The following is a 25,864-nucleotide window of genomic DNA, read 5'->3' on the forward strand; positions in this document are numbered from 1 at the left end:
AGCCCAATAGTATAGTAAATACCAGGTTATATAATTATAAAATTCCAATACACAGGTTAAGTATAACAGAAAAAAACGCTCTTTATTGCTGCATCAAATTGTTCAATAAACTGCCTGAACCTATTAAAAGGGAGGAAAGATTAAGTTTGTATAAACATCAAATATTTAAATTACTGGTAGCTCTTGAGCCATATTCTGTGGAGGACTATTTGTATATGAAACGGTTAGGAATAAGTAAATAATATTTTCGTTTGTGACTCTGTTTTTTTTAAATAATTTTATGTTCACGGAATGTATATTATTTTCTAAAAATGAAGATATTGTTATGTTATGTTATGTTAAAACAAACTGGATTTGTCAAGACAGGGTAACAAATGTATCCATTCAAAAAATATTACAGTACAGACCTCTCAAAGAGGTGGCCGTCAAGATGAACAGTAATTTTTGCCATCATGTCATAATATACAAGTAGTACGTAAAGGTCATGGTTACATAATGGAGAATAAAGAAATATTATGTTATGCAGACGACGCCGCATTAATCGCTGAGATAAAAGACGAGCTTCATAGATTAACACACATCTTCAATAATACAACAGCCAAGAAATACAATATGATAATATTAGCAGAAAAGAAAAAATACCCACTAAAATGTAAAATCGAAATTGATGGAAAAATAATAAAGCATTAAGCAAGGTTTAGATATCTAAGAATAGATATAACTAGGTAAGGAGATGTTGAAGAACAAGTACGACAACAAAGCTTAAAAGCAAGTAAAGTGGTGGGACCTTTTAATGACACAATCTGGAAGAACGAAGAGTTTAGACAAGACACAAAAACAAGAATCTACAAAGCAGCAATTAGACCTATATTAACATACACAGCGGATACAAGAGCTGATACATCTAAAACGAAACAACTGAGATGAAAATGCTTCAACGAATATCAGGGAAAACTATGTTGGATAGGGAGAGAAGCGAAAACATAAGAAGAGCATACAATATAGAAGACATATACATGAATGGTTGAAAAAACGGAAACAGTAGTAGAACGAACACATTAGTAGAATGGTAGAGGATAGGATAGTACGAATAACATGAGCTAAGTCACCAAATGAACGAGGAAGTATTGGCAGACGAAGAAAGAAGAAAAATATGGTGCGATAATTTAAACAATTTAGGAGGCTAATATTGAAGAAGAAACAGGCTTAAAAGCCTACATGGCGCTGCGATTATACCAGGGAAAACATATACTAATAAATAATCTGATCAGGGTCTAGTCAGGTGGTTGCTGAAGACGACCAAGCAGACATGTAGATAGAGCGCTAAAAATAGTACTTACTGAAGCAGACGTCCAGGAACCAAGCAGCAGTAGAACCAGGTGCCCAAAAAAGATAACAGGATCTAATTTATGCTCAAAATTAAAAATCCTGATAATTATGTATTTTTAAATTATGGTGTAATGACAATATAATTTTTTTGTAGTTTTTTAACTACAGCAGATATGACATTTTTATGGACGGATTCTTTTATAAATAATATTAATGTGTGTTGTCCAAGTATAGTTTTGTTGTTATTCTGTATTCTATCTATTGTGTTAATTAAATTCTAACAGGAAAGATTAATGTTAGAAGATGTTATGACAAGTATCTTACTTAATGGTAAACAAAACGAGCAAACAAAACTATTTACAAAAGCAATTTCAGCACAAGGTCAATGTCAGATTATTTTCTAATCTATATACACAGCATACGAAGAGGTTGTGGTAGACTTTAAGTGATCCTCTTGACCTTCATCACAATAACAATACTTAATTTCATAAGAAATCATTCATATAAGCTTGTCGCGAAAATGTTTATCTATAATATATTATACATAATCATATATTGAGTTTTAAATTCAAAATTTTGAATAATGCGTGAATTATGTATGCTGAGATTTCTTAAACACCATCTCTTACTACATTGATGTAATATGCCTATCAATATTAAAAGGCATAAATAATATTACTAATAATAATAAAAGAAATTGTACAAATTAGTTTTCCCTTTTTATTTCTAGAGGATCTGCTTCATCTAGAATTTCCAAATGGTCCGTTGGAATTGGTCCAAATCAATTTTACTATACAAAAACGTAAAAGTAGCTTTCAAATTACAAAAGCGGTCAGGTATCACAGCATACAAACAGAAATTCAATGAGGTATCAAAGCATACTAACCACCTGAAATATTCTCAAATGTTGTTATCTCCTCTTATGAACGATCTTAAACGCATTCCTTGATGATTGAGGTTGTCGTATTAGCCAAGACAGTGCCATTGCTTCTTACCAGAACCTTGAGAAAGGCACTCTGCTGAAACAGCTGTAGTGATAAAATATTATAATAAATTTTGTTGAAGTATTAAAAACAAAGTTTTCAGTGCTTTATTGCTATATAAAATGAATTTCCATAAAGCCAACATTTTTATCCTAACAATTCCGGGATGTTGGTCATGCAAAAGCCTTAAAACTTGGCAGAGGCGTAACAAAAACCTTCGCACCTTGAAGCTGGTGGGGGTGCACCAAATCAGGGGCCCCATCTTGTCATCTAATATATAGAACCACATACGTAGATTTTTTTGTTGTGTTGAACCACTTACGTAGATTTTTCAGCCAGGAAATCTGTCTTTCAAAAAATTAAAGTTCATGAAAAATCTTTTTTTAGCTTAACGTAAACCTTACTTATCTTAATCATTCATTTGGAAAAAAGAATAATTTGTAACTTAACAGAAAAATGACTCGGCTGTTGTGTGGTATGTTTATAAAAAAAATACCGAAATTATATTTTCAAGGACTATTTAGACAAACTAATACAGAGTTCTATATATTTTAGGTAAATATATTACAACACAACTTAAAAAACTAATAATCATCTTTAAAAGTATAACAAATTAAATTATTTACAAGAATTAACAGTATACTAAGAATATTCACATGTCTTTGTCAGAAGAAGACTCACAGTCACTGTCACTCGAATAGTCCTTATGATTAACGAAGATAGGATTAATTTCCTAATTTAGATTAGTTTGTATTTCTCTTTCAAAATATTCTTCTTCTATTTTTATAACCTGATTGCACCGTTTTTTCCTTTCTTTAATATCGCTTTTATTAATATTTTCTGCTAATTTTCTTACGACCTCCAGGTTAAACGTGACATTTCTTTGACTTACGTTATTCTTAACCGTTGCCCAAATTAATTTGATTGGGTTCAAGTCTGGGTAATACTGGGGTAACCGTAAAGTAGTGTGGCCATATTCTCGACACAATTCATCAAATGCGTATGTTACATATCGGTACTTATGAAATTAAATGAATTCATGTAATTCTGGTTTTAAAGCCGTTGGAGTAAAAGGTATATTGTGCTGTGTCAACCATTTAATCATTTCATTCTTCAAACAATTGGAATTCTATCTAATTAGCCTTCTTCGGTTCATCTTTGGACATGTGCCTCTACAATCCTTTTCCATTCTTCTCTGTCTGTCGCTACACTCATCCACGTAGAGCCCACGTTCTTCTTGATATCATCTACCCATCTCATATGGGACCTTCCTCTGCTTCGTTTATATTCCCACGGTTTCCAACTTATAAGAATTTTGTTCCATCGGTCTTCTTTTTGTCTTATATTGTGTCCGGCAAATCTCCATTTCAATATTGCAACAACTTATCTAACATCCCTCACTTTTGTTTTCTCTCTTATCTACTCGTTTCTCTTTTTATCCATTAGTCTTATGTGCAATATTTGTCTTTCCATTGCTCTTTGGATCTTTATGATTTTGTCCATGTTTGTTTTTGTAAATGTCCACATTTGAGAACCATAAGTGAGAACAGGGAGTACGCATTGATTGTATATTTTGATATTAAGGTGCTGTGGATATCTTTTGTTTTTAAGACTGTAGCTTAGTTTGCCAAATGCCCCCTATGCCAGTCTAACTCGTCTTTTTATCTACGCTGTTTGGTTTTTTTTTGTTATGTTTTATAGTTTGACCCAGATATATATAATCTTGAACTTGTTCTATTTCATCTTGTCCGATCCTCATTGTGATGTCTTCATCAGTATTTGTTATGATTTTGGTCTTGCTGTAATTCATATTAAGGCCTATCTTTCCAGCTTCTACGTAAAGTTCTTTCATCATTTCAAATAATTCTTCTTTTTTATCGGTTATCGATCCGAAGTCATCAGCGTAGCTTAGATGGCTCAAGCGATGTCCACAAATTTTTATAACTTTTTCTTCCCATTCTAATCTTTTAAAAATATCTTCCAGAGCCTGATTGAAAAGTTTCGGTGATATTGTGTCACCCTGTCTCACGCCTCTATTTACTTGTATTGATTTTGTTCCTTCATATAGTTTAATTGTTGTTTTGGCTTCCTTATATATATTGAGTATTAATTCCGTATATCTGTGGTCAATTCTGCTGTTAATCAAAGAACTTTTCACTGCCCAATGTTCGACATTGTCAAAAGCCTTTTCGAAATCTATGAACGCTATATATAGAGGAATGTGGTATTCATTTGCTCGTTCTATAAGTATTTTGATACTTAGTAAATGGTCACTTCTGCTGAATCCATTTCTAAAACCAGCTTGTTCTTTCGACTGGTATCCGTCGAATTTTGTCGTCAATCTATTGGTTAAAATTTTTGTTAGAAGTTTATACATTATATTAAGGAGTGTTATAGGACGGTAGTTTTTTTATATCTGCTTAATCCCCTTTCTTGTGTAGGATAATGGTTACGGATTCTATCTTGTTAAAAAGGGAATGTAGAGTATTAATTACCACTTTTCCATCATATTTCAGCATCTCTGCAGTTATTCCATCTTTTCCAGGCGATTTGTTGTTTTTCATTTCTTTCAATGCCTTTTTTATTTCTGATTTGTTTATTTCTGGCTGTAGCTCTGAGTTGACATTTTTTATTTTAGCCTTAAGTTGGTTTTTAATTTCTTCTAATGGTTCCTTTTTTGTTTTATATAATTCTGAGTAGAAATCATCCTTTATTACATCCTTTAATTTTGTTTATTTCACACTTACCTAATTTTGGTCTTAACAATTTCAAATTTTTGTTGTTCTGTCTTTCTTCTATTTTTATTTCTTGTTATTTTCTCTTACTTTCTTTTATCATTCTGCTTATTGTTTAATTGATTTCTACATATTTTCTAAAATTTCGTTTTGCCTTCTTCGTTCAGCTTCCTTATATTTTCCATAAGCTTCTTTGTTTCTGTTGATATATAGTTGTTTTTTTTAGATCCATTTTTGCTATTTCTTTTCGTGATGCAATCATCGTTGCTGTATGTTGTCTATTTCGTCTATATCTTTATCATCACTGTCTAATTTTTGGGTAAGTTGTTCTTTTAATAGGTTTTTGTATATCTCTATATTGCCCTAGTTTGTTTCTATCTACTATATCCCAGTTTCTAACTCTTTTTCTTTTTATTTCATAGTTACCGTCAATACTAATTTTTGCTCGGACCATCCTGTGATCGCTACCTGTTGTGAATCTGTTAAGAACTGTTACATCTTGCTATAATGATATATCGTTCCGTGGACAGTATTTGGAATTACGCGCTTGATTTATCTGTACATTGTGATAACTAGCATTATCACAAATTATTACTGAATTAGGTGGTACGTTGGAAAAAAGTTAGGAATTACATGTAATTAGCATTTCTAACAGGATTTTTACGCATGATTAACGAAAACGAAATTATCTTATTATTTCATGAATTTGATTATTGTGCTAAATGTCAGTAGATTTATTGCGATGAAAGATACCAAGAATTTCTTATTTTTTTTTTCACAAAATTGTCTTTTTGTATATTTTTTAGTAAGCTGGTTTTTATATACATAAAAAAAATTTTAATGTGAACATATTCAATATATTGAAAATTACTGTTCGTTATAAATAAATTACCTGTTGCTTATGAAGTTTGTCGTTTGATATATTCTAAAGTAACATCTTCTTTTTTTGTTTTATTAAAATGTTTAAATATGTACATTAAATATTATTTCATGACTGTCCTGATATCACGGATCTATACTTTTTATTCACAAATCACCAGTCACTTTGCAAATACAGACACAAGAAACAAACAATTATATCTGTACATGTACAATCGTTACTGGCAAGTAGGTACGCTACTGACAGTAAGCCAGAATAAGGTTAATAAAGTGTAAGTGGGCGTGTCGACGCCCATTCTGCGGGGGGGGGGGGCGAAGAAGTTTATTTATGCCACTCCGTCTCCTGGTGATTTTAAATTTTTTAATTTTCCTATTGCTTCTTTTACATCTACTCTTCAATGTATATTTCTTCGTTTGTGTTGTAACCACTTCTAGTGTTGGTCGTTCATTATCGTCCACATCTGCCAAGATGTGGAAATCCAAAATAAGCCAAAATAAGAATAGGAAAAGCTTAAGTAAATATTTCTGGATACATAAAGGGCTACAACAAGGCTGTATTATTTCAAATGATTATTTGTAAAATAAGTTATTGAAAGGTAACAATTAGGGTGGTATGGCCAAATATGCAAGACGGCGGATAGCAGATGGGTCAAAGTAGTTTATGAAGCAAAAAATATAAAAACAAGGAAAAGAGGAAGACTAATGGCGGCTAAAACGTATGTACAGCAGACGTACGAGATCGGAAATAAAATCATTAAATCGTTAGAAGAAATGAACGGATTATTAAAGTTCAGAAACAATGAAAAAAATCGGTAAAAGAGATATAGAGAGATCATAGTCATCACTTGTAAGGTAAAGAAGGAGAAACAGAAAGAAGATGAAAAATATATATTTCTACGTAGAATTTATGTTGAGTAGTAATCAGTCAGCAAATCGCTAGTGAATAATCCTAATCAGCAAAGTTTATCATGAGATGATCCTAAACTGCATAAATGAGCAGATAAATTTAATATAAATAGCCCACTAATTGCATCAATTAAATGTTTATCTAATATTCGTACATTCGCAGATGAGTTGCATTTTAAGTTATTTATAAAATGCGTACGTTGCACTTTTTAGGACTTTTCTCGATATTATTTTGCATTGTAAGTACTTTATTTTATTTCCTGTAGCTCATTAAGTAACAATAATAACGTCAAAGGTCTGAAAGTAATAATAATTTGTATTAATTATTTATTATTAATCTGTAATCTTTCGTTTAATTAATAATTTTTTATTTTTTAATACCGATATCTAGACTAGATTATTCATAATTAAATCAATGAATAAAATGTATTTATTAATAGTATCTTCAAACCTTAACATTTATTTACTTTTTTATTCTTCTTTAATCTGATAGAAATATATGTACTGTATAGAACACATAGCTGTAGTCGGATATTTCGCCAGAATGGATGGTAATCGATAAACAAGAAAAAAATTAAATTTGGACCAATGGACCAAACAGGACAGAGTAGATCGGAATGGACATTTCTTGAGGAGGCCTACAGTCAGCAGTGGTCTAGATTGGTCCGATAAATATGTATATTGTGGTTACTTTGTCACAGAGCTTCTTATAACATATAAAGAACAAGTATTTCAAACAGATAAAAAGTATTTCTGATGTTCCAAATTCTTTCTTGAAATTAATTTGTAGTTCTTGTTTTTCCTATAATGTGACTGGGGCTAAAGGTTCAAACCCAAAGTCAAAATAATAATAATAATAATTTGTTAAGGTATGACTTATCTGATCTAAATAATAGTTTTTATAAATATGTGTTTCTTTCTTCGTTTGTATAGTTTATATATAAACGAATAGCTACATTGATAATAATTTAGAGTCGCTTATTTTTTTCAGAACGCTGAGGTAATTGTAACAACTCCAAATGGGAAAATTCGTGGAAGACAAGAATATTCCCAAAGGGGAATATCGTTTTACGTTTTTCAACAAATACCTTTTGCCAAACCACCCGTAGGATCCTTGCGATTTAAAGTAAGTAGCAAACTTTTCATAACATTGATGAACAGAAGTTCATCGAAAAACATCGTAATTTAAGAAGGCTATGATATTAGTTATTTCTCTCAGTTTATAATGACGTGAAATTTATAATTGGACATGTCATTGTAATTTTTCGTTATGCCTATATGTTTACCAAAGATTTTTGGCAATACTAAGTAAAAATGGTATTCAACGCCGTAATTATAATAACAAATATTACTTTTAAATACATGCAAAGCAAGCAGCCAGTTGCAAAATTGTGTGTATTTCAAATATTTATGACAGAATAATAGGTTGGATCCGTGTGAAGTTGTCTGCCTTCAATAGGACGCGGTCCCAGGTTGTGGATACGGGAACGCCCTAACCGATCCTAGGACAGGCGGGTAGGTGAGAAACAAAATACCACCCACGAATCAAGACATACTAAGGTATGGTAACCCCAACAAAAGAATATCTGGTTCTTCAGAGAACCCTAAAAAAAAAGAATTGTTACGAGAGTTGAAAGAACCGGACGGACCTTATGAAGACTGGCAAACGGAAAAATGATATTCGATTTATATAGAATAGAATATAGAAATATGCTTTATTGTCCAATTTTACAATTTTATGGACAAAGCTTAGAAAAGTAAAAAAAATATAATAATAACAATAACAATTAAAATTTAGGTACTAAAATTAGATAAATCGTCAATGTTACCAAATAAAACATAATAAAATATACAATCCATTGCAAAATTTCACTAAATTGCAAATTGCATAATAAAATAATTGATGGATTCTACCGTTACTTGATGGAAATTCATTTTAAGTAACAATAAAACAATGAAAACTTTGTTTTCAAAACTTCCACAATATTTATTTCAAACTCTTATCACTACAGCTATCTTTGTTAGAATCTATGGAAATCAACAAATTAAAAAACACAGATATAATTCTGAATGACCAACTTGAGACAAACAGTTCTCCCCTCCTCAACCTATTTCATTAAAGACTATAAAGTGTAAACGCATGCCAAAAATAGATCACTAGAAACAATTTGAACATTACAAAAAATTATTTTTTGTAATATAAGTGTGTACCGCATAATCATAATACCTTTTCTCTCACGGTTTACTTTATTCTCGCGTGATTATCTTAATTGTACCTTACCTTTCTTCCTCTGCTAAGAAGAATGACAATGGATAATTAACGAAAAAATAAGTTACGTAATACTGGAATGGCATATGTGGGCTATAAAGATAAAGACACCGCACACGCGCTGTGCAGGAGTACAATTATAACTGCAGATATAAATGCAACGAAAACATCTCTGAAGGAAAACGTTTAGTTATTCAAAAGCTTTTACAAAGAAGAATGTACCTAGATCAAAGTTGACAGGGAAAATAAAAGCGACAGTACAGAAATATTACTTTTAAATAAGCGAGTTCGCAAACTGTTCTTTCTTCGAACATTAAACATAAGTAATAAAAATTTCGAACTGTTTGTAAGAAAACTGATCAGGTTGGTGTATGTGAAAAAGATCTGAGAGGGCAACAACCTACTAAAAGAATAGATACACAGAAAGGTAATAGTGTTATTGAGCATATAACCAAATTTCCAAAATATATAAGTCGTTATTCAAGGAATTTGAACACAAGATACTTATTTCCGGATTTAAATTTAAACAAAATATACCAGTCATATGTTCCACAAAATAAAGAACATGAGGATCTAGTGAAGCTATCATGTTATAGACATATTTTTAACACGGAATTTAACCTACGATTTCACATAGCCAAATTAGATCAAGAGCTTTTCATCGTCGAAAAGCGAAGACGGCTGAAACAATGAAAAACAAGATAGTAAAAAATACAGGGCATCGATACAGGGCAGATACGAACGTCGTCTGTTTTGATCTTTAGCAAACCCTTCTCACTCCCTTAGCAACTCCTTCCAAAGCATTTCATTTTTGACAGCTTTGGGCATACAATTTTTGAATTGTATTGCCACCACGAGTTTTACAACAAACTTCCCCATGAACACAAAAAAAATCAAAAATAAATATCATTAACGAAGTTTCTGAAGAATCTCAAGAAAAAACTGAAACGGTTGAGTCAGCATCTTAGCAAACTAAGTTTGGAGAAGATATTGCAGTGCTGGACTCTGATTATAAGTGAAACCTGCTTAGTGTAGAGTTAGATATAAGATATTTTTGTCGATAATTAACCCAATAAAGCTATTTTTCAAAAATCAAAAAATATTTTTTTTCTTGCAAAGATCCTTAGTGTATATTTTAGTCCGGATATTAATTAGCTGGCCATTCAGAATAAGAAGGGTACAAGTGCTTTTTTTCAAAACATAGCTAAATTGGTTATTTTTTTGGAAATTTGCGTGGGTATGTTAATGTAAAGGGAATTTTAATTATCCAAAGGACTTTAATCTTAAATATCTCAAAACTAGTCAAATTGCACTTGGATCCCTTTTATTCTAAGCCCCTCAATTGCTTTATTGAGTTATGTTTGTACTATTTTTCAATCATTTCACTTTATCCAAATGCGACTTTAGTTTAACAAACTTAAACAAAACGAGCGTTTAAACAAATTGTAGTTAATTGTATGCTTAAGTACATAATTATCTTTTTATGTGACCAAAGAGTTCGACGTATAAATAAGGCAGTTTGCTTCTTGTTTTGCCAAACTGTCAGATTGTTATTTGCTCCTGATCTATTTATGATATAGCATCAATATCGAGGTTACATTTTTGCTCGCTGTCAGTCTCTTAAAACTTGGCTTGTAGTTTTAAACCACTATGACTCAAGTAAAAGATGTTAGAGACTTTAAAGTGAAAGTAAAAGTGGTATTTTATTAAAAAAAACACTAATTCTAACTTAACTTGTGTAGGCTCCTATACCAGTAGAACCATGGAGCGGGATTCTAAATGCTACCAAAAATGACAGGGTATGCTTTCAACAAAAATATCCGTTTCCTGGGCCAGAGATACCTCAAAACGAAGATTGTCTATATTTAAACGTCTACACTCCAGTGGTAAGTAAAACTTAGATATTTCTGACTTCTTGATAGTAGATCAGTAGGTGACAACACTAGATACTGAATCCAAGAAAATATTTTCTTCCAACGTATTTATTTAAAACCATTTTGTTCTTATTAAACTGAGTTTATTAGTCTAATTTATTACATTTATTTATTATAAAGTATTCTAACACTTAGTTTATTAAAGTCATTATTTGTACAATATTACACAATATTGTTTATGTACAACATTTATTACAATTTATATTCCCGACAATACGCGCGTCACATTTCAAAACTCGACTCGATATTATTATTCAGACTGACTAACACAATGAAGATTCCTCTATATATATTTATTAAACGTTGTTCTGGAATCCCTTCAAAGCGGACGGATAATGACCTGTGCTGACCCTTCGCGAATGGTATGGAACGAAGACAGGTTTTATAGCGGCTCGCAGAACCTACGAGAAAATACTTGAATAATAAAATGTTTACAGGTTAAATATGGGTCATATTTAGCGTAACATTATATTATAATGTTGATAATGAATATATAGTTAACAACTCGATAAACCATCGCCTCAAAATCCATTGATGTGGATATAATTTCTTAAATAATAAATAACTTTAGTAATTTTCCTAGTGAAGTAGTAAATATCTTAGTGTTAACTAAAACTGTATTAACTGGAAAAAGTTTGTGATAGAGTACCCTTTAATAATACGAAAATGGTTGCGTTTCGATTTAATTTGAGTTTCTTACCACTCCCTAACACGTGTTTCTGGGTCTTCCCGTCATCAGAGAGAGCTTGTAAGAAAACTCAAACTAAACCAAAACGCACCGACTACTCTGGCAATTATAGAAAAAATAATTACCAGAGTATGCTACTAGAGACATCTAGTGATGAAAGATGAAGTTAAATGTTTAACTTCATCTTTACCCTTTAATAAGTTGTGGCTTGCTATGAAACATTCAAATATCTCACTTACTTATGTAGACGCTGTTAAAAAATTCTATGAAGGTAATTTTAGCTATGTGAGAACACGGAACGACTTCTAAAAAATGTTTTAGTGAAATAAAAGCAAGAACAGGGTTGTTGCATGTCACCAAATATTTTCAAAATATACGTCAATGCTTCTTTGAAACAATGGACAACGAAATGCCATTACCAATCAACCAGGTTGTCATTACTGAAGATGGGGATGATGCGAACGACATAAAAAAATATTTGAAAAACACTCAACAGAAAGTTCTGAAAATTATTGTTAATAAAACTGAGTATCTCACAATAAGAAAATATGACGAAAATGATATAAAAACCAATACAAAAAACATTATAAAATTACAATGTTGCCAAAATTTAGGAGTTCAACTAAATGCATATGGAAATAAAATAGGAGCAGGTAAAGCTATAACAAGAATATTGGAAGCAAGTAAAATAATTGCAGCCACTTACCGAATGTATGTACTTTTACCGAAAGTAGCTCTGAATAATCTTGTGTATACGGTTCGTGTGCGGTACTTAAAGAAATCTGACGAATGCAGTAGTAAAATTAAGGGTAGTAGTTATGTTGAAGGATCTGAAAAATATTAAAAATACTTACACACTTAATAGGCGTAATAGGTAAAGCTATAAGAAGAAAGTTTCCTACTATGGAATAAACGTTTGTCAAAGAAAAATTTGTTCAGATCGTTAGTAGAAAGCACTGTAAAATACAGAGCAGAAGTGTGAACATTGTCTTCAGAAAATAGAAAAAATAATACGTTTGAAACAGGGTTTTATAAAAGAAGTTGTCAATTTGCATTATTAAACTGATGTCAGAAATGAAGAAATTCGAAGTAGAATGGGAATAGAAACAATTAAGTAAACATGATAGAAGCGAAATAACTGTACGAGCATTTGGGAAGAAGGCCACACAAAATATTACCAAATCAAATATTATTGAGTCACACAAAGAAGAAGAAAGAAAAGCCGTTTTACAAAAAGATGGAAACAAAGGATCAAAAAGGTGATGAAAAAAAGAAATTTTGATGAAAACTCCCGGAATATAAGTATATACAAAAGAAACTTGTTAATAAAATCTTGGTGTATTAGCACCTTGTTAACAATGAAATTTTCGGCAATGTAGTACTAGGTGATTTGATTGGCTTAAAAAAACTCGTTGCAAAAGAAACCACCCAACAGACTGCTAATTCCCTTACCAATGTAGCTGATTTCTTTTCCAAAAATAAATACGTCATTGTTTATCCCAATTGCTATTCAGCCAGTAAAGTGGACTCTAGATGAACCTGAACAAGTACTACGTATTTTTCTAAAATTATACATAATAGCCATTTTATTACAACAGAATCCTTTTTTTTAAGGACCCATCAAAGAATGTTTCTCTTCCTGTTATGGTCTATATCTATGGAGGAGGATTTGTAACCGGAGCCAACCACTTTGATTTCCACGGTCCTCATTATTTAATGGAACATGGTGTTATCATTGTCAGTGCTAATTATCGCGTAGGTCCTTTTGGTAAGTACTCTCCTTTTTAAATAAGCAATGAGCAGGCTCGTAGAATGATAACAGTTAAAAAAAGATAGTTGAGCTCAAAGGACAAAAGGAGTATGGCAAATAATATTAGGTTAATAATGTAAGTCCTTTAAGTTTTCTACGGAAGAACACAATAAAGTGACTCACATGATATTTTTGCTAAGCAGACAATAATTCATAAATATTTTATATTTTTTTTTCAAAATTTTTAGAAAAAAAAATTGGTGGTTTGAAGTAGTATATAGATCTATAACCATTTATCTATTTAGCTCATTCTTTAGATGATATATTCACATCGACTCTTATGCTAGTTATAAGATATAATCGAACATGTCGTCTGTTTCAAGGTTTTCTTTCAACTGGAGATTCAGTTATTCCTGGTAATAATGGATTAAAAGATCAGCTGCTAGCTTTAAAGTGGGTTCAAGACAATATTGAATATTTTGGAGGGGATAAAACCAAAGTTACTATTTTCGGTCAAAGTGCAGGAGGAGCATCTGTAACCTATCAACTTATGAGTGAGAAGTCTAAAGGTATATATTTATAATTCAGTAGAATTAGAAAAAGCATATTGGTCTTCATAACTTATCCACTTTTGATTAAATAAAACATTGTTAAATTGACTGAAACATTTCAATTTTTTTCAGGACTTTTTAGAGCTGCAATCTCTCAAAGTGGATCTATTCTTAGTCCGTGGACTTTCCAAAGAGACTATCGTAAAATAGCTTATAATTTGTCTATTGCGCTTGATCCAGCCTTTAATCCAAATGCTAGTTCACAAGAATTGCTAGAGCTTTTGCAAAAGAAATCCGCCAAAGAACTTAACGATGCAGCCGTTTCATTGATGTCGGTAAGAATCTGACTAATGATTTTATTATATCATTTATGTAATTTATAAATTTTTATATATTTTTGTTTATTCTTCTTGTGTTGAATCAGGTACGTATATTTTTCAGCCAGGAAATCCTTCGCCTTTCTGGTTCTCGTTTTCCTTCTAGTTTTCCTTGTAGATTTAATAGCAGCAACCCATATCTTTCGCTGTTCCTCATGATATGACCGAGGTATTCGATTTTGGTTGTTTTTATTGTGGTTAAAAACTCTTTTTATTTTTGCATTCTTAATAAAACGTCCTACCACACTTCGTAAGACTCAATTTTCTTGCAAGTAGCGTCTGTGAGAGTCCATGACTCAACTCCGTACAATAGTATAGAAAAAAAAAACATCGTAATAACCTGATTTTTACGGGTATTAATTAATCAGGACATTTGAATAGCTTAGCCATTTTTTCGTTCCGAGTTCCGAGTGGAATGTTTGCCGTTCTTACTTAGAGCTCTCTGATTCGCTTATTGCGATGAATAACTCCGCATTCCACTTGTATGTTGTCAAAGTTTGTTGTCTGACTTATCTTTCGTTACAGCTTTCTTCCACTCATTTCGATATGTGCATAGTTCCCTCCAGTTTCTCACTTTCAGAATTTTGATATTTCTCATGACCTGGTCCTCCCATCTCTCTCTGGGTCTTCCCCTTGGTCTTTTAGTTGCTGGTATCTATCTGGTGATCTTCTTAATCAGTAGGTCGTTTTTACCTCTCTCTGTCCCAGCCATCTCAGCTTCTGTGCTTTAATAAATCTAACTACATCTTCTCCCTTCATTATGTCTCTTAGTTCATAATTCATTCTTCTTCTCATTTCTCCGTTGTCCATTTTTATCGGGCCCATAATCCGTCTGATGATTTTCCTTTCGAAAAATCTCAATTTTTCTTCATCATTTTCCGTCAGGCACATTGTCTCAGCTGCGTACGTATATCATAAGCCGTACGTATATCAAGGAAATAAAAAAGCTATAGTTTTCTGAAGCCAGAACTGTTGATACCACTTTCTGAATTACACCTAATTTTATTCGTAAGTGCTAATTGCGATCAGTTCTTCTTATGTTATGATATCCATTTTTTGCAATGCTACAATATAGGATGATAATCCACTGTTGTAATTCCATACTCAAAATATCTTTAAATCTGGTAGTAAAATCTGTAGGAAAGGTATTTAAATATTGAACGTGGACTCAACATTCTGGACATTTAACAATGACAATTTGAAGAACTGATAAAATTCCATTTGTCAGATTGCTACCCCTCAAAAAGATGGAAGATAAAGAAAAGCAGGACCTTCGTATTTGATACCTACAATTGGTTTCGTTCTGTTATCAGAGTAAATCCTGTAGATAACTTTCGTTTTAGGAAACGGATTATAACAACCAAATAGTCCAAGGATTTCAGTTCACTCCAGTGATTGAGCCCAATCACGACGATGCGTTTATAACCAAAAGAATGTACGATGCTCTAATAAACGGAGAAATGCAAAGAGTACCATTAATAATAGGTATTTGTTCCGAAGAAATGATTTGGAATGCTTTAGGTACGTATTCTTCTCTTTTTAATGTTCCATGTCTTGTTTTTATTAAAACATTGTAAATTCTTTAAAGATCCCGAAATATTCAAGCAGACTGCTCGTTCATTAGACAGCGATCTCAGCTTATTGGTCAATAACAATATGCACGTATCAAATGTAACTAAGAAGCACGATATAGGAGCTGATATAAGAAATGTATACACTAATGATTCATTTATAAATAAAATTGGACATGCTGTACAGGTAAGTAATTATATTGTGTTAAAATTTTACAAACTAGATAACATTAGGGATAAGGTTTAGAAATTTGAGCTTTAAATAAAAATATATTTTAATAACAACATATTCTTCTCCTAACTGGAGAAGTAAAATAAATATGTGACATGGGAGAATATCAGTGTGGATTCAGAAGAGGGCGCAGCACAATAGCAGAAAGCTACTAAAGTGGCCATGTTAATTAATTTTAACCAAGCTTTTGACAGAGCAAAATGTAAATAAATATACAAGGCACTGTGAAAAGGAAATTAATGAAAAATTAGTAGAAATAACACAGAATAGGGTTAATATAAATGGACGAGTTATGAAGCAGTAACGAAGAAAGCAAAACAGATCTGCAGAAAAAAGAAACGAGAATACTGTAAAATGAAGTTCCCAGATATAAAAAATCATATGATAAACAAAAAGATTAAGAATCTTTACTAAGAGATCAAAATCAATACAGCTATGGATCTCGGAGTTGCATGCTTCTACAGAAGTAATACGTGAGTAAGCTAATATGTGACTTATCAAGAAAACTAAAGCAATGAGTAGAATACTTTAAGGAACTGCTACACCCAGAGAAAAATACTAATACATTACAATCATAAACCGGACCGGAGCAAATCAACAATGAGGCCGAAATAAATAAATCATCGGATCAGGAGAACAAGGGTCTAGGAAAAAACGGTATCACAGCAGAAATATTCAAGGAAGGTGGTCAATTATTACTCAAACAACTAAATAACCTAATACAATAAATTTGGAAAACTCGGAAATTGCCTCAAGGCTGGAAAAATGCATCCATATACCCTATCCATAAAAAGGGAGATAAAAGTTTATGCCAAAATTATAGAGGACTAGCTCTATTAGATGTAGAGCATCTAGATGTGTATGTAATATAATATTGGCTTTATGTTACCGACTAACAAAGAATGAATCTAAAATAATAGGTGAAAATCAGGGATGGCTTAGAAGAAGCAAAACTACAATGAATCAGGTTTTTACGATGAAACAAACATTGCTGTTGTGCAATGCTACGAACAAAATCTAGGTTTACGCAGCCTTACGACTAAATCGATAGAAAAAAACTTTACGAAGCGATGGATCTTTTAAAAATACCAAACTTAATAATTTAATGAAAATGACTAGAATTATTATTCAGTAAAAATTTATCAGAGTCTTTTATGGCAAGGAAGTGATCATAATAAGAAAATCCACTGTCCACAATTTTATTTAGTTTATCCTAAAAGCTATCCTACAACAAAGTGGTGTAGAGACAGATGGTATAATGTACTACAAAAGACAATTGCTTTGGAATAGAAAAACAAGTAAGGAAATGATGGAGCTCTACAGTCTACATTCAACCAAGCATAATAAAAAAAGTAAAAGCACAAAGATCACGTTGGATGGGATATGTTTATAGGATGCCCACAAACAAAAACGTTTATTGAACTTGTGGGAAATTCACGAATATGACTTGTTATGCAAGATGGTGCCCCTGCTCACAAGGTCAAGGCAGTGTCAAAGTTCTTGAATGATCACAATATCAACGTATTGGAAAGGCCAGGTCACTCGCCCGACCTTAATCCCATCCATAATGCCTGGATCAATCATTTTAACCTTCCTACTCTCCCGAAGTAAATGTTATATTCTTTGTCTATGGGTACGGGTGGACCCAGTGGATAAAACTCATACCTGTTGTGAATTAAATCGGTGTATCAAAACTAAAAACCTTTTTTTTGTAATAAAAAATATAATAAAACTTTATACTCAATTAAAATATTATATTTACTCAATGCAACTTTTACAAAAGATATTTGAATGATCAGGACAAATAAACCTCTTACATGCTTGACGTCTTGTACGAGATTTTCTTTCATCCGCAGTCTTTACACCTTTCATGTTTTGGACTTTCATTTGAATTTCCACTTGTTCCAGCTACTGCATGTAAATTTGTTTGGATTTTTGTGGAACTTTTTTTGTCATTCGGGTAGTTCGGAATTTTTCTGTTAAATTATATGCCAATTCTTTTATAAAAAGCCTTCTTTTATGTAGTTTCTTCCTAATATATCGAGGATTTACATGCATGTATAACACATATGCGGTAATTACTGCCAAATCTAAAATATTATAAAATAAGCAAAGTGGCCACTTTTTTTTGCAGGTATAAGCTGACGCTAATTAATCTGTTGTATCTACACCTCCTTTGGTTCTCTTGTATTCAGACAGAATATACTGTCTGAAGGGACACTTACCTCTAAATGGTACAAGTTGTTCGTCGACAGTGAGGCTTTCTAAGGAACAAACATTTTGGGAAGTTGTGCTACAAATAAATTAAAAAAACTTCTAATTGGAGCTAACTTATCGTGCCTCCGTCGAATAGGCCTATCCTTTTTATAATCAAATCGCAAAAAGCAGCTGATATTACAAATGACCTTTATGAACACCAGCCAGAAGAAGTAAACCTTGAATAAAAATGCAAAATTTCAAGTTAAATTATTTTATAACTGTAATTAAAGTATTCACCTATAAAAGCTTTTAACTCTTCCAGTGATATTTCTTTTACATTTAACATTTTTTCATTACATATGCGACCACGTTCTCTGTTAGTTTCCACTAAGAGTAAATTTAGCATTTCGTCAGTAAAAATCAATCTCATTGAAGATATAGGTTCATCGGTAATTCGTTGAGTGGCAAATCTAGTGGGACCTGGCACAGGATTTAGTATATTCATGGATCTAACCAATATATAACGCAATTAGTAAAACCCACAAATTTAGTAAGAAAATATGTGTAGCACTCTAGCCACCACTTACCTTACACGTGATTGAGGTGGTAGATATTTATTCCAAACTGTCCCATCGCGAGCAGTTATTGTAAATCTTCTCGTTCAGGAACTTCTATTTAATTTTTCGAATTTTTGCTTTCATCTTTGTCATCATCAACCGTAGATACACGATTTTCTCCAGAAAATTCTTCATCTACTAACTCTTCATCACTAGTGACGGTTTCTAAATTGGTAGATTCATCTTCATTTTCTGAGTATTTTTCAAGCATTTTTCATAATTCCTCTTTCGTGAGTCCTCTGCTGGAGCTCATTTTTCAGCAAGCGCTTATTATTCTGTTTTTTACAAGTGATTGTACACCACACTCTCAACTTTAAACTTCAAGCGATCAAGTCTGGTACAACACTAAAGATACTTGACAAACGCTTCCGAAAATAGAACCCATAAAATCTAATCACCCTTCTAAGAAAAATAAACAAAACAAACATTACGTACATTTGGAAACACCTCTGGGTACAGTTGGACCCATAAACAACAGATGTGTTTCTTTCATTTCAAAGAAAACCAAACTGATCTTTCAAAACGCAAATACGTTAAATTGTATATAAACTTATCTTAAGAATATCATGAAACATCTAGTCTCAAATTTACCAAATATTAAATATATAAACATTTAAATTTTACTACTGGTCCAGGCGTACCCAGAGACAATACAGAGGTTAATAACACCCTCGGTGCATAAATAACCATCAAATATATTTAACATATATTTTAAGAGCCTATTTTACACGATTAGAAAAATCGTGAATTTTTGGATAAAATATGAGTTTGGGATTTTTATTGACCAAAAACCTCCAACCCTTGAACGCGGCTCGAAGCAAAACTTATGTATTAGTACTTCACTTTACTTTGCATTTTTAAATAGAAACGATTGCCCTTATGACGAATGGCCTTTGTATTCATTACTATTTCGATGTAAAAAATAAGATCTTTTAGTAAATTTGCAGCAAGTTGTATAAAATAATAAACGTAACGATCAATTTTAGTTTTATAGTGACACTTCATTTGGAAGACCAATTATTCATCATGCGAAGAAGCAATCACAGTTTAGTGACGTCTACTTTTATCAGTTTTCTTACTATGGACAAATTCCAGGACCGCGACCTTATATAGAGGGTGAGATATATTTTTAGATAAAATTATAATGTCAATCAATATAGGGTTAATAAAAATGCTGCTTTAAATAAATGAACTAACATTAAGTAAAGCTTTAGTTAAGAAAACTTTCTATATGTAATAAATGTTACTCTATTTTACATTTTTTTAAAAGTTGTTGGAAAAATTTAAATTTTTGGCAAAATTATAAACAAATTAAGATAGCAATAAATAGAAAAAAAAAGGAAGTAGTTTAATAAAGCTTATAGTGTAATTTGTTTTTGACAATTATATTGCCAACTCGAAAATTTAAAAAGATTGAAATAATCCGAAAAATTTTTTTTCTCTAATTCATAGATACCCCAAAAGAATGCAACGAGTATATGATAAATAAAGCTAGCAATGTAATGTCTTGGTAGTGTTATATAGAAATAATTTAGTTATAAATTTTACTTAGAATTTGAATTTTTATCTTTTGTTCAAATTATTATTACTTTTGTTTACAGATACACATACATTTCACTCGGATTAATATCAATTCATCATCATGATTGTGGTTTACAACCCTGTGTGGCTCCTAACTTCCTCAAGAATTTCTCGCCAGTCGTCACTTCCTCCACCAAGCACGTATTTCCATATTTCTCATGTCTTCATCGATGTTATCAAGGAACCTTGTTCTGGGCATTCCCCTTCTTCTCTGACCTATGGATCCATCAAGGAGCGTTGTTCTATCTGGGTCATGTTGTTGCATCCGCATTACATGCCCTATCCACCTCAGACGTCCTATCTTAATATGTTTTACGATATCTGGTTCCTGGTATATTCTATAAACTTCTATAGAGTTCTCCTCACTCCATTGTCATTCACTGCTGCATAAATTTGCCTTAATACTTTTCTTTCGACACATTCTAACATGTTTTCATTACTTTTTGTTAGAGTCCAGGTCTCTGAACCATAGGTTAGGACTCAGCGTATTATTGTTTTTAGGAGTTTTATTCGTCATCTATGTATCCGTCAAATTTCGCATAAAATCACGATACTATGCTATGCCGATGATGCAGTACTAATTGCTGATAACGAAGATAACCTACAAAGGCAGCTCCACACCTTCAATATCACAGCAAACAAACTTAATATGAGAATATCAGTAGAAAAAACTAAATGTATAGTGATCAGTAAAGAGCCGCGTAGATGCAAACCAGAAATAGACGGCAAAATTGTAGAACAAGTAATGAAATTCAATTACCTAGGATTAGAGATCACTAGTGACAGGGATATAAGAACAGAGACCACAAGGCAAGCATCAAAAGCGGCAAGAGTAAGTGGTTGCCTCCGAGAAACCATATGGAGAAACAAATATCTGACCATGGAAAGCAAAATGAAAGTATACAAGACAACAGTAAGACCAATCCTAACATATGCAGCGGAGACACCGATACAAGAAAGACGAAACAACAAATCAACAATATCGAAATGAAAGTATTAAGATCAATAGCGGGCATATCATTAAGAGACAGACAAACCAACAGAAGTATACGCGAACAATGCAAAATTCAAAATTATTAACCGGTGGATAAAAACAAGAAAAAAAAAACTGGAACGAACATGTAAACCGAATGGGACCAGATAGATTAGCGAACATCTGTAAAAACAACAAGCCGCATACCAGAAGACCCGTTGGAAGGCCGCCAAAAAGGTGGAAAGATAATGTACAGTCAAAAACGACTGAAACAAAATAAGAGGCAGACAAACAGGAGTAATCCTAGTCGCGCGAAGAAGAAGAAGAAGAAGGAGTTTTATTTTTGTATTTCTCGATATAATTGTGGATGTAAGGAGGAGATTGAGCCTAAAATATCATCTGTTGGTCCTACAAATTCTGCGGTTTATCTCTACGGTAGTATTATTTTCAGTGTTAAGGAGCACTCCCAGGTATACATATTCATACACTGCTTCGATGACGTCGTTTTCTATAACAAGTTGTCGTAGGATTTGTGGTTGACAAACCCATGTTTGTAGCTGAATTTTTTAATGCTACATACGCCTCTCGTACACCGTTTTCAGTTCTTCCAACAATATTGATCCGCATAGGCAAGGATTTGCACTGATTTATTATATATTGAACCAATGGTTGTGATTTCTTCGATGACGTTGTTTTCTATAACAAGTTGTCGTAGGAATTGTGGTTGACAAACCCATTTTTCTAGCTGAATCTTTTAATGCTACATACGCATAATCATTTCTATTATTATGTTTATAAATAATTTATTTTAGGTGCCTACAAAGTCGGCCATTCAGATGACGAGATGTACGTTTGGGCTTTTTTGAATAACTCCAACTTAAACTCATATCCAAAACCAGACATTCTGACAAGTGAACGATATCGCACCCTGTTTACAAATTTTGCAAAAACTTTGTGAGTATTTTGTTATATTTTGTTTAATTAAGTTATTTCAACTTAAATTTTTTTAGTTAATAAACAGGAAGCGAGTGGTGTGTTAAATGTTAATGTAATACAAAGATTCCAATGAAACTGAAATGAAAATTATAAAAAACAGCCATAAAACCAGTTATATTGTACGGAAGTGAATGTTGGATAATTAAGAAGAAAGAGGAATAACTAATGCTTGTGACGAAATCGAGAATGTTTAAATGAATGAGTGTTTAGAGTAAAAAATAAAGGTTGAGAATGTGTTTATTGCGGGAAGTCTCACCAATTAATGTTAAAATTAGGGAGCGTATGTAAGGTGGTTCGGGTATATACAACATCGTGATACTAATCCCCCAATACGAAGATTTGCTAATTTGTAAGTTTTTGAAACGAGTAGGAGAAAAGGCCTGAGGCCTGAGGAGGACAGGACATGTCGATATATTGTCGCCAAGGTAACCAATCACGACAAAGATTGTTACTTTGGCTGGCCAACCACAGCGCATGTTATTAACTGCGCTGTCATTGGCCTCTCGGCGGAAGATTGCTGCGAATGCTCAAACAGGATGTGTATAAAAGAGCAGCACATCTTCCGATCGGGATCCACTCGTCATACACTACTAAACTTGAGAATCAAATTTGTAGGCAGTAAATTCTCCGAACTGTGAATGCGATAAACCAACAACATCGTTGCCAGTTTGTAATAATAGATATTCTAGCAATTTATCATTTAATCATTGACATGCAGCAAAATTATCATATTAGTATTATAGAAACAAATAATATACCGATTGCGAGAGGGGTTAGGCAAGGATGCGTCTTGTCTCCGACGCTTTTCAACGTGTACTCACAGGTCTTATTCAGAAAAGCCTTATGGGAAAGAAAAGAGGGAATAAGAATTGGTGGAGAAATCATAAACACCATGAGATTTGCAGATGACACGGTAATTATGACTGAGAGTATAGAAGATCTACAAATTTTACTAGATGCAGTAAATAGTGAATGCATTCAAATGGGACTTGACATCAACACAGATAAGACCAAATTTATGATAGTATCAAGGAGTCCAATAAATAATGAACAACTAACTCTTGGTGGACAGCAAATAAAGAGAGTGACAAAATAAAAATATCTGGGAGCTTACATTAACACAGAATTAGATCCAGACCAAGAGATCCGGGTACGAATAGAAATGGCAAGGGCAGCGTTCTTAAAATTCAAACAATTGTTCTGTGACAAAAATCTGAATATTGAGCTGAGACTGAGGTTTGTTGAATGTTACGTCTGGTCGCAACTATTGTACGGGGTAGAAACATGGACACTAAAAGCGCAAATAATTAAAAAGATTGAAGCCTTTGGACTTTGGATATACCGGAGAATGTTGAGAATCCCATGGACTGCCAGGGTCACCAATGAGGAAGTGCTGAGAAGAATGGGTCGAGACAAAAAATTGTTGAGAACGATAAAAGTACGCAAGACTGCATACCTTGGACACATACTAAGAAATAATAAATATAGCCTTCTGCAGGTCATCATGCAGGGTAGAGTCGATGGCAAAAAGGGAATAGGTAGAAAGAGGAAGTCATGGCTGCGAAATATTCGAGACTGGACAAACATGACTGTAGACGAATTATTCCACGTTGCAAAAGACAGAGAAGCTTTTAAAAATGTGGTCGCCAACCTCCGTTAATGGGGACGGCATAGGAAGAAGAAGAATATTATAGCCCGTGAGACCTTGTTGGCTCGGTGTGCTACCACGCTACCTTTAAGTTTTATTATTTAACCAATATCCTGCTATCGTCGAAGACGTCGAAATTCAAGAATAATTATCCAAGGATAGTTATCCAATTTAGAAGTTAAATCATCAAGAGTGCAAGAACCGGCTTGTCGACTACAAAACGCTTCCTGGCAGTAGAACACGACTTTCTGAGATAGAAAAGACATTGATCTAGAATTCTAGAATCAATGAGATAGAACTATTTCAAATTGTGTCGAACTGACCACAGCGTTATTTGGGCCTGTCACGGTAAAGAGCAAATGAAAGCCCCGACGGGGACTTATAATTGCTTTTCCGATCAGGTGAGCTGCAATAACACTTCGTTTCCAGAAATCTTATGCAAATAGTAACTATAAGAATTACTGTTAGCGAAAGGTAACAACACGAAGCGACTGGCAGCAGGAAGAGTCGACATTGCCGGCATTCTTGTGCTTCTCTTGAAGAGAGGGAACGCGGCTTCACGAAGTGAGAAGGCCGACATCTCTGTGGAATTTGAGGTATACACCACGCATCAGAATTCTAACACAAATTAAGTCATTGTAAGAATATTTTGTCTGTAAGAAAGCTCAAACTGTTAGAGAATTCTGATTGCTGGTGCCCCTCACCTACCACAAAGGCTCGGTGGAACTTCTCTCCCGTAGAGGCAGGTATCTCAATTTAACTCCTTGAAACCTCGAAGCCTGAGATACTCTTCGAGAGTGGCGGTCGTAGATCGTCCAGAAACCCCTGAAAACCAGGAGGACACTACGGCCGTACGACAATATAATGGCATTGATTGGGTTGGGATGGCCCAAGATAGAATTTTATGAATACATGCAATTTGTAAAGCCGATCCACATACGGATCTAAGATAAAGGAAATAACGATGATGATTAAAATCCCAAAGGTTTAATCATCAATGGAAAGGTTTCAAATAAAATTTGACAAAACAAAAAGAAACTACTGGTCGTACGATTGGAAAAAATTAGTTACGTTAGAGATACGATATTGAGAATGAAGAAGATTCGTGAAAAGATCGAATAACGATCATAAGAAGCTAATACTGTCCATTTTCTGATTAAAATAATAAGTTTGTTTAACATTTAGTACGAAGTCAATTTATTCCAACCAGTTTTCACTAAAAAGAAATAATTTAATCTAGTTTTCTTCTTATTCTAGGGATCCTGTTTCAGATAAAACAGAACTACTAGGAATAAAATCTTGGCCGAAGGTAACACCAAATGAATTTTACTATTTAGACATAAATGAAACGTTGACGATAAAAAAAGATATCAAGAAACACGTATACGACGGTTGGGTAAATGTGTATGAAAATGATGCTATAAAACCATATGATACATTTTAACAAAGCATTAAAATAATAGGTATAAAAAAAAATAAAATATAAAGTTATTTAAGTTTAATGTATAAGTGTTTTATTTATTTTCCATTAATTAATATTTTATTGTTCAAAATATTGTCGATTTTGATCTAAGCAATAATAAATTGTATTTTCGAAATCGTCTCGGCCGAACATTTTGGAAAACTTTAGATGAACAGAAGATGAA

At 32.8% G+C, this 25,864-nt stretch overlaps 1 protein-coding gene across 1 annotated transcript; it reads left to right on the forward strand.

Moving 5' to 3' along the window:
* The first annotated feature begins 6,921 nt into the window (after positions 1 to 6,921).
* On the forward strand, positions 6,922 to 25,714 carry LOC140434120 (juvenile hormone esterase-like). The gene is made up of 11 exons (XM_072522159.1): positions 6,922 to 7,071; positions 7,824 to 7,958; positions 10,844 to 10,987; positions 13,338 to 13,491; positions 13,857 to 14,042; positions 14,157 to 14,359; positions 15,745 to 15,922; positions 15,990 to 16,159; positions 20,007 to 20,136; positions 22,387 to 22,528; positions 25,476 to 25,714. Exons 1-11 carry the CDS (start codon positions 7,024 to 7,026, stop codon positions 25,660 to 25,662), a joined length of 1,677 nt encoding a protein of 558 aa, XP_072378260.1. The 5' UTR covers positions 6,922 to 7,023; the 3' UTR covers positions 25,663 to 25,714.
* The last annotated feature ends 150 nt before the right edge of the window (positions 25,715 to 25,864 follow it).

Source organism: Diabrotica undecimpunctata, chromosome 2, assembly GCF_040954645.1.
Source record: "Diabrotica undecimpunctata isolate CICGRU chromosome 2, icDiaUnde3, whole genome shotgun sequence".
NCBI classification, from domain to species: Eukaryota; Metazoa; Arthropoda; class Insecta; order Coleoptera; family Chrysomelidae; genus Diabrotica; species Diabrotica undecimpunctata.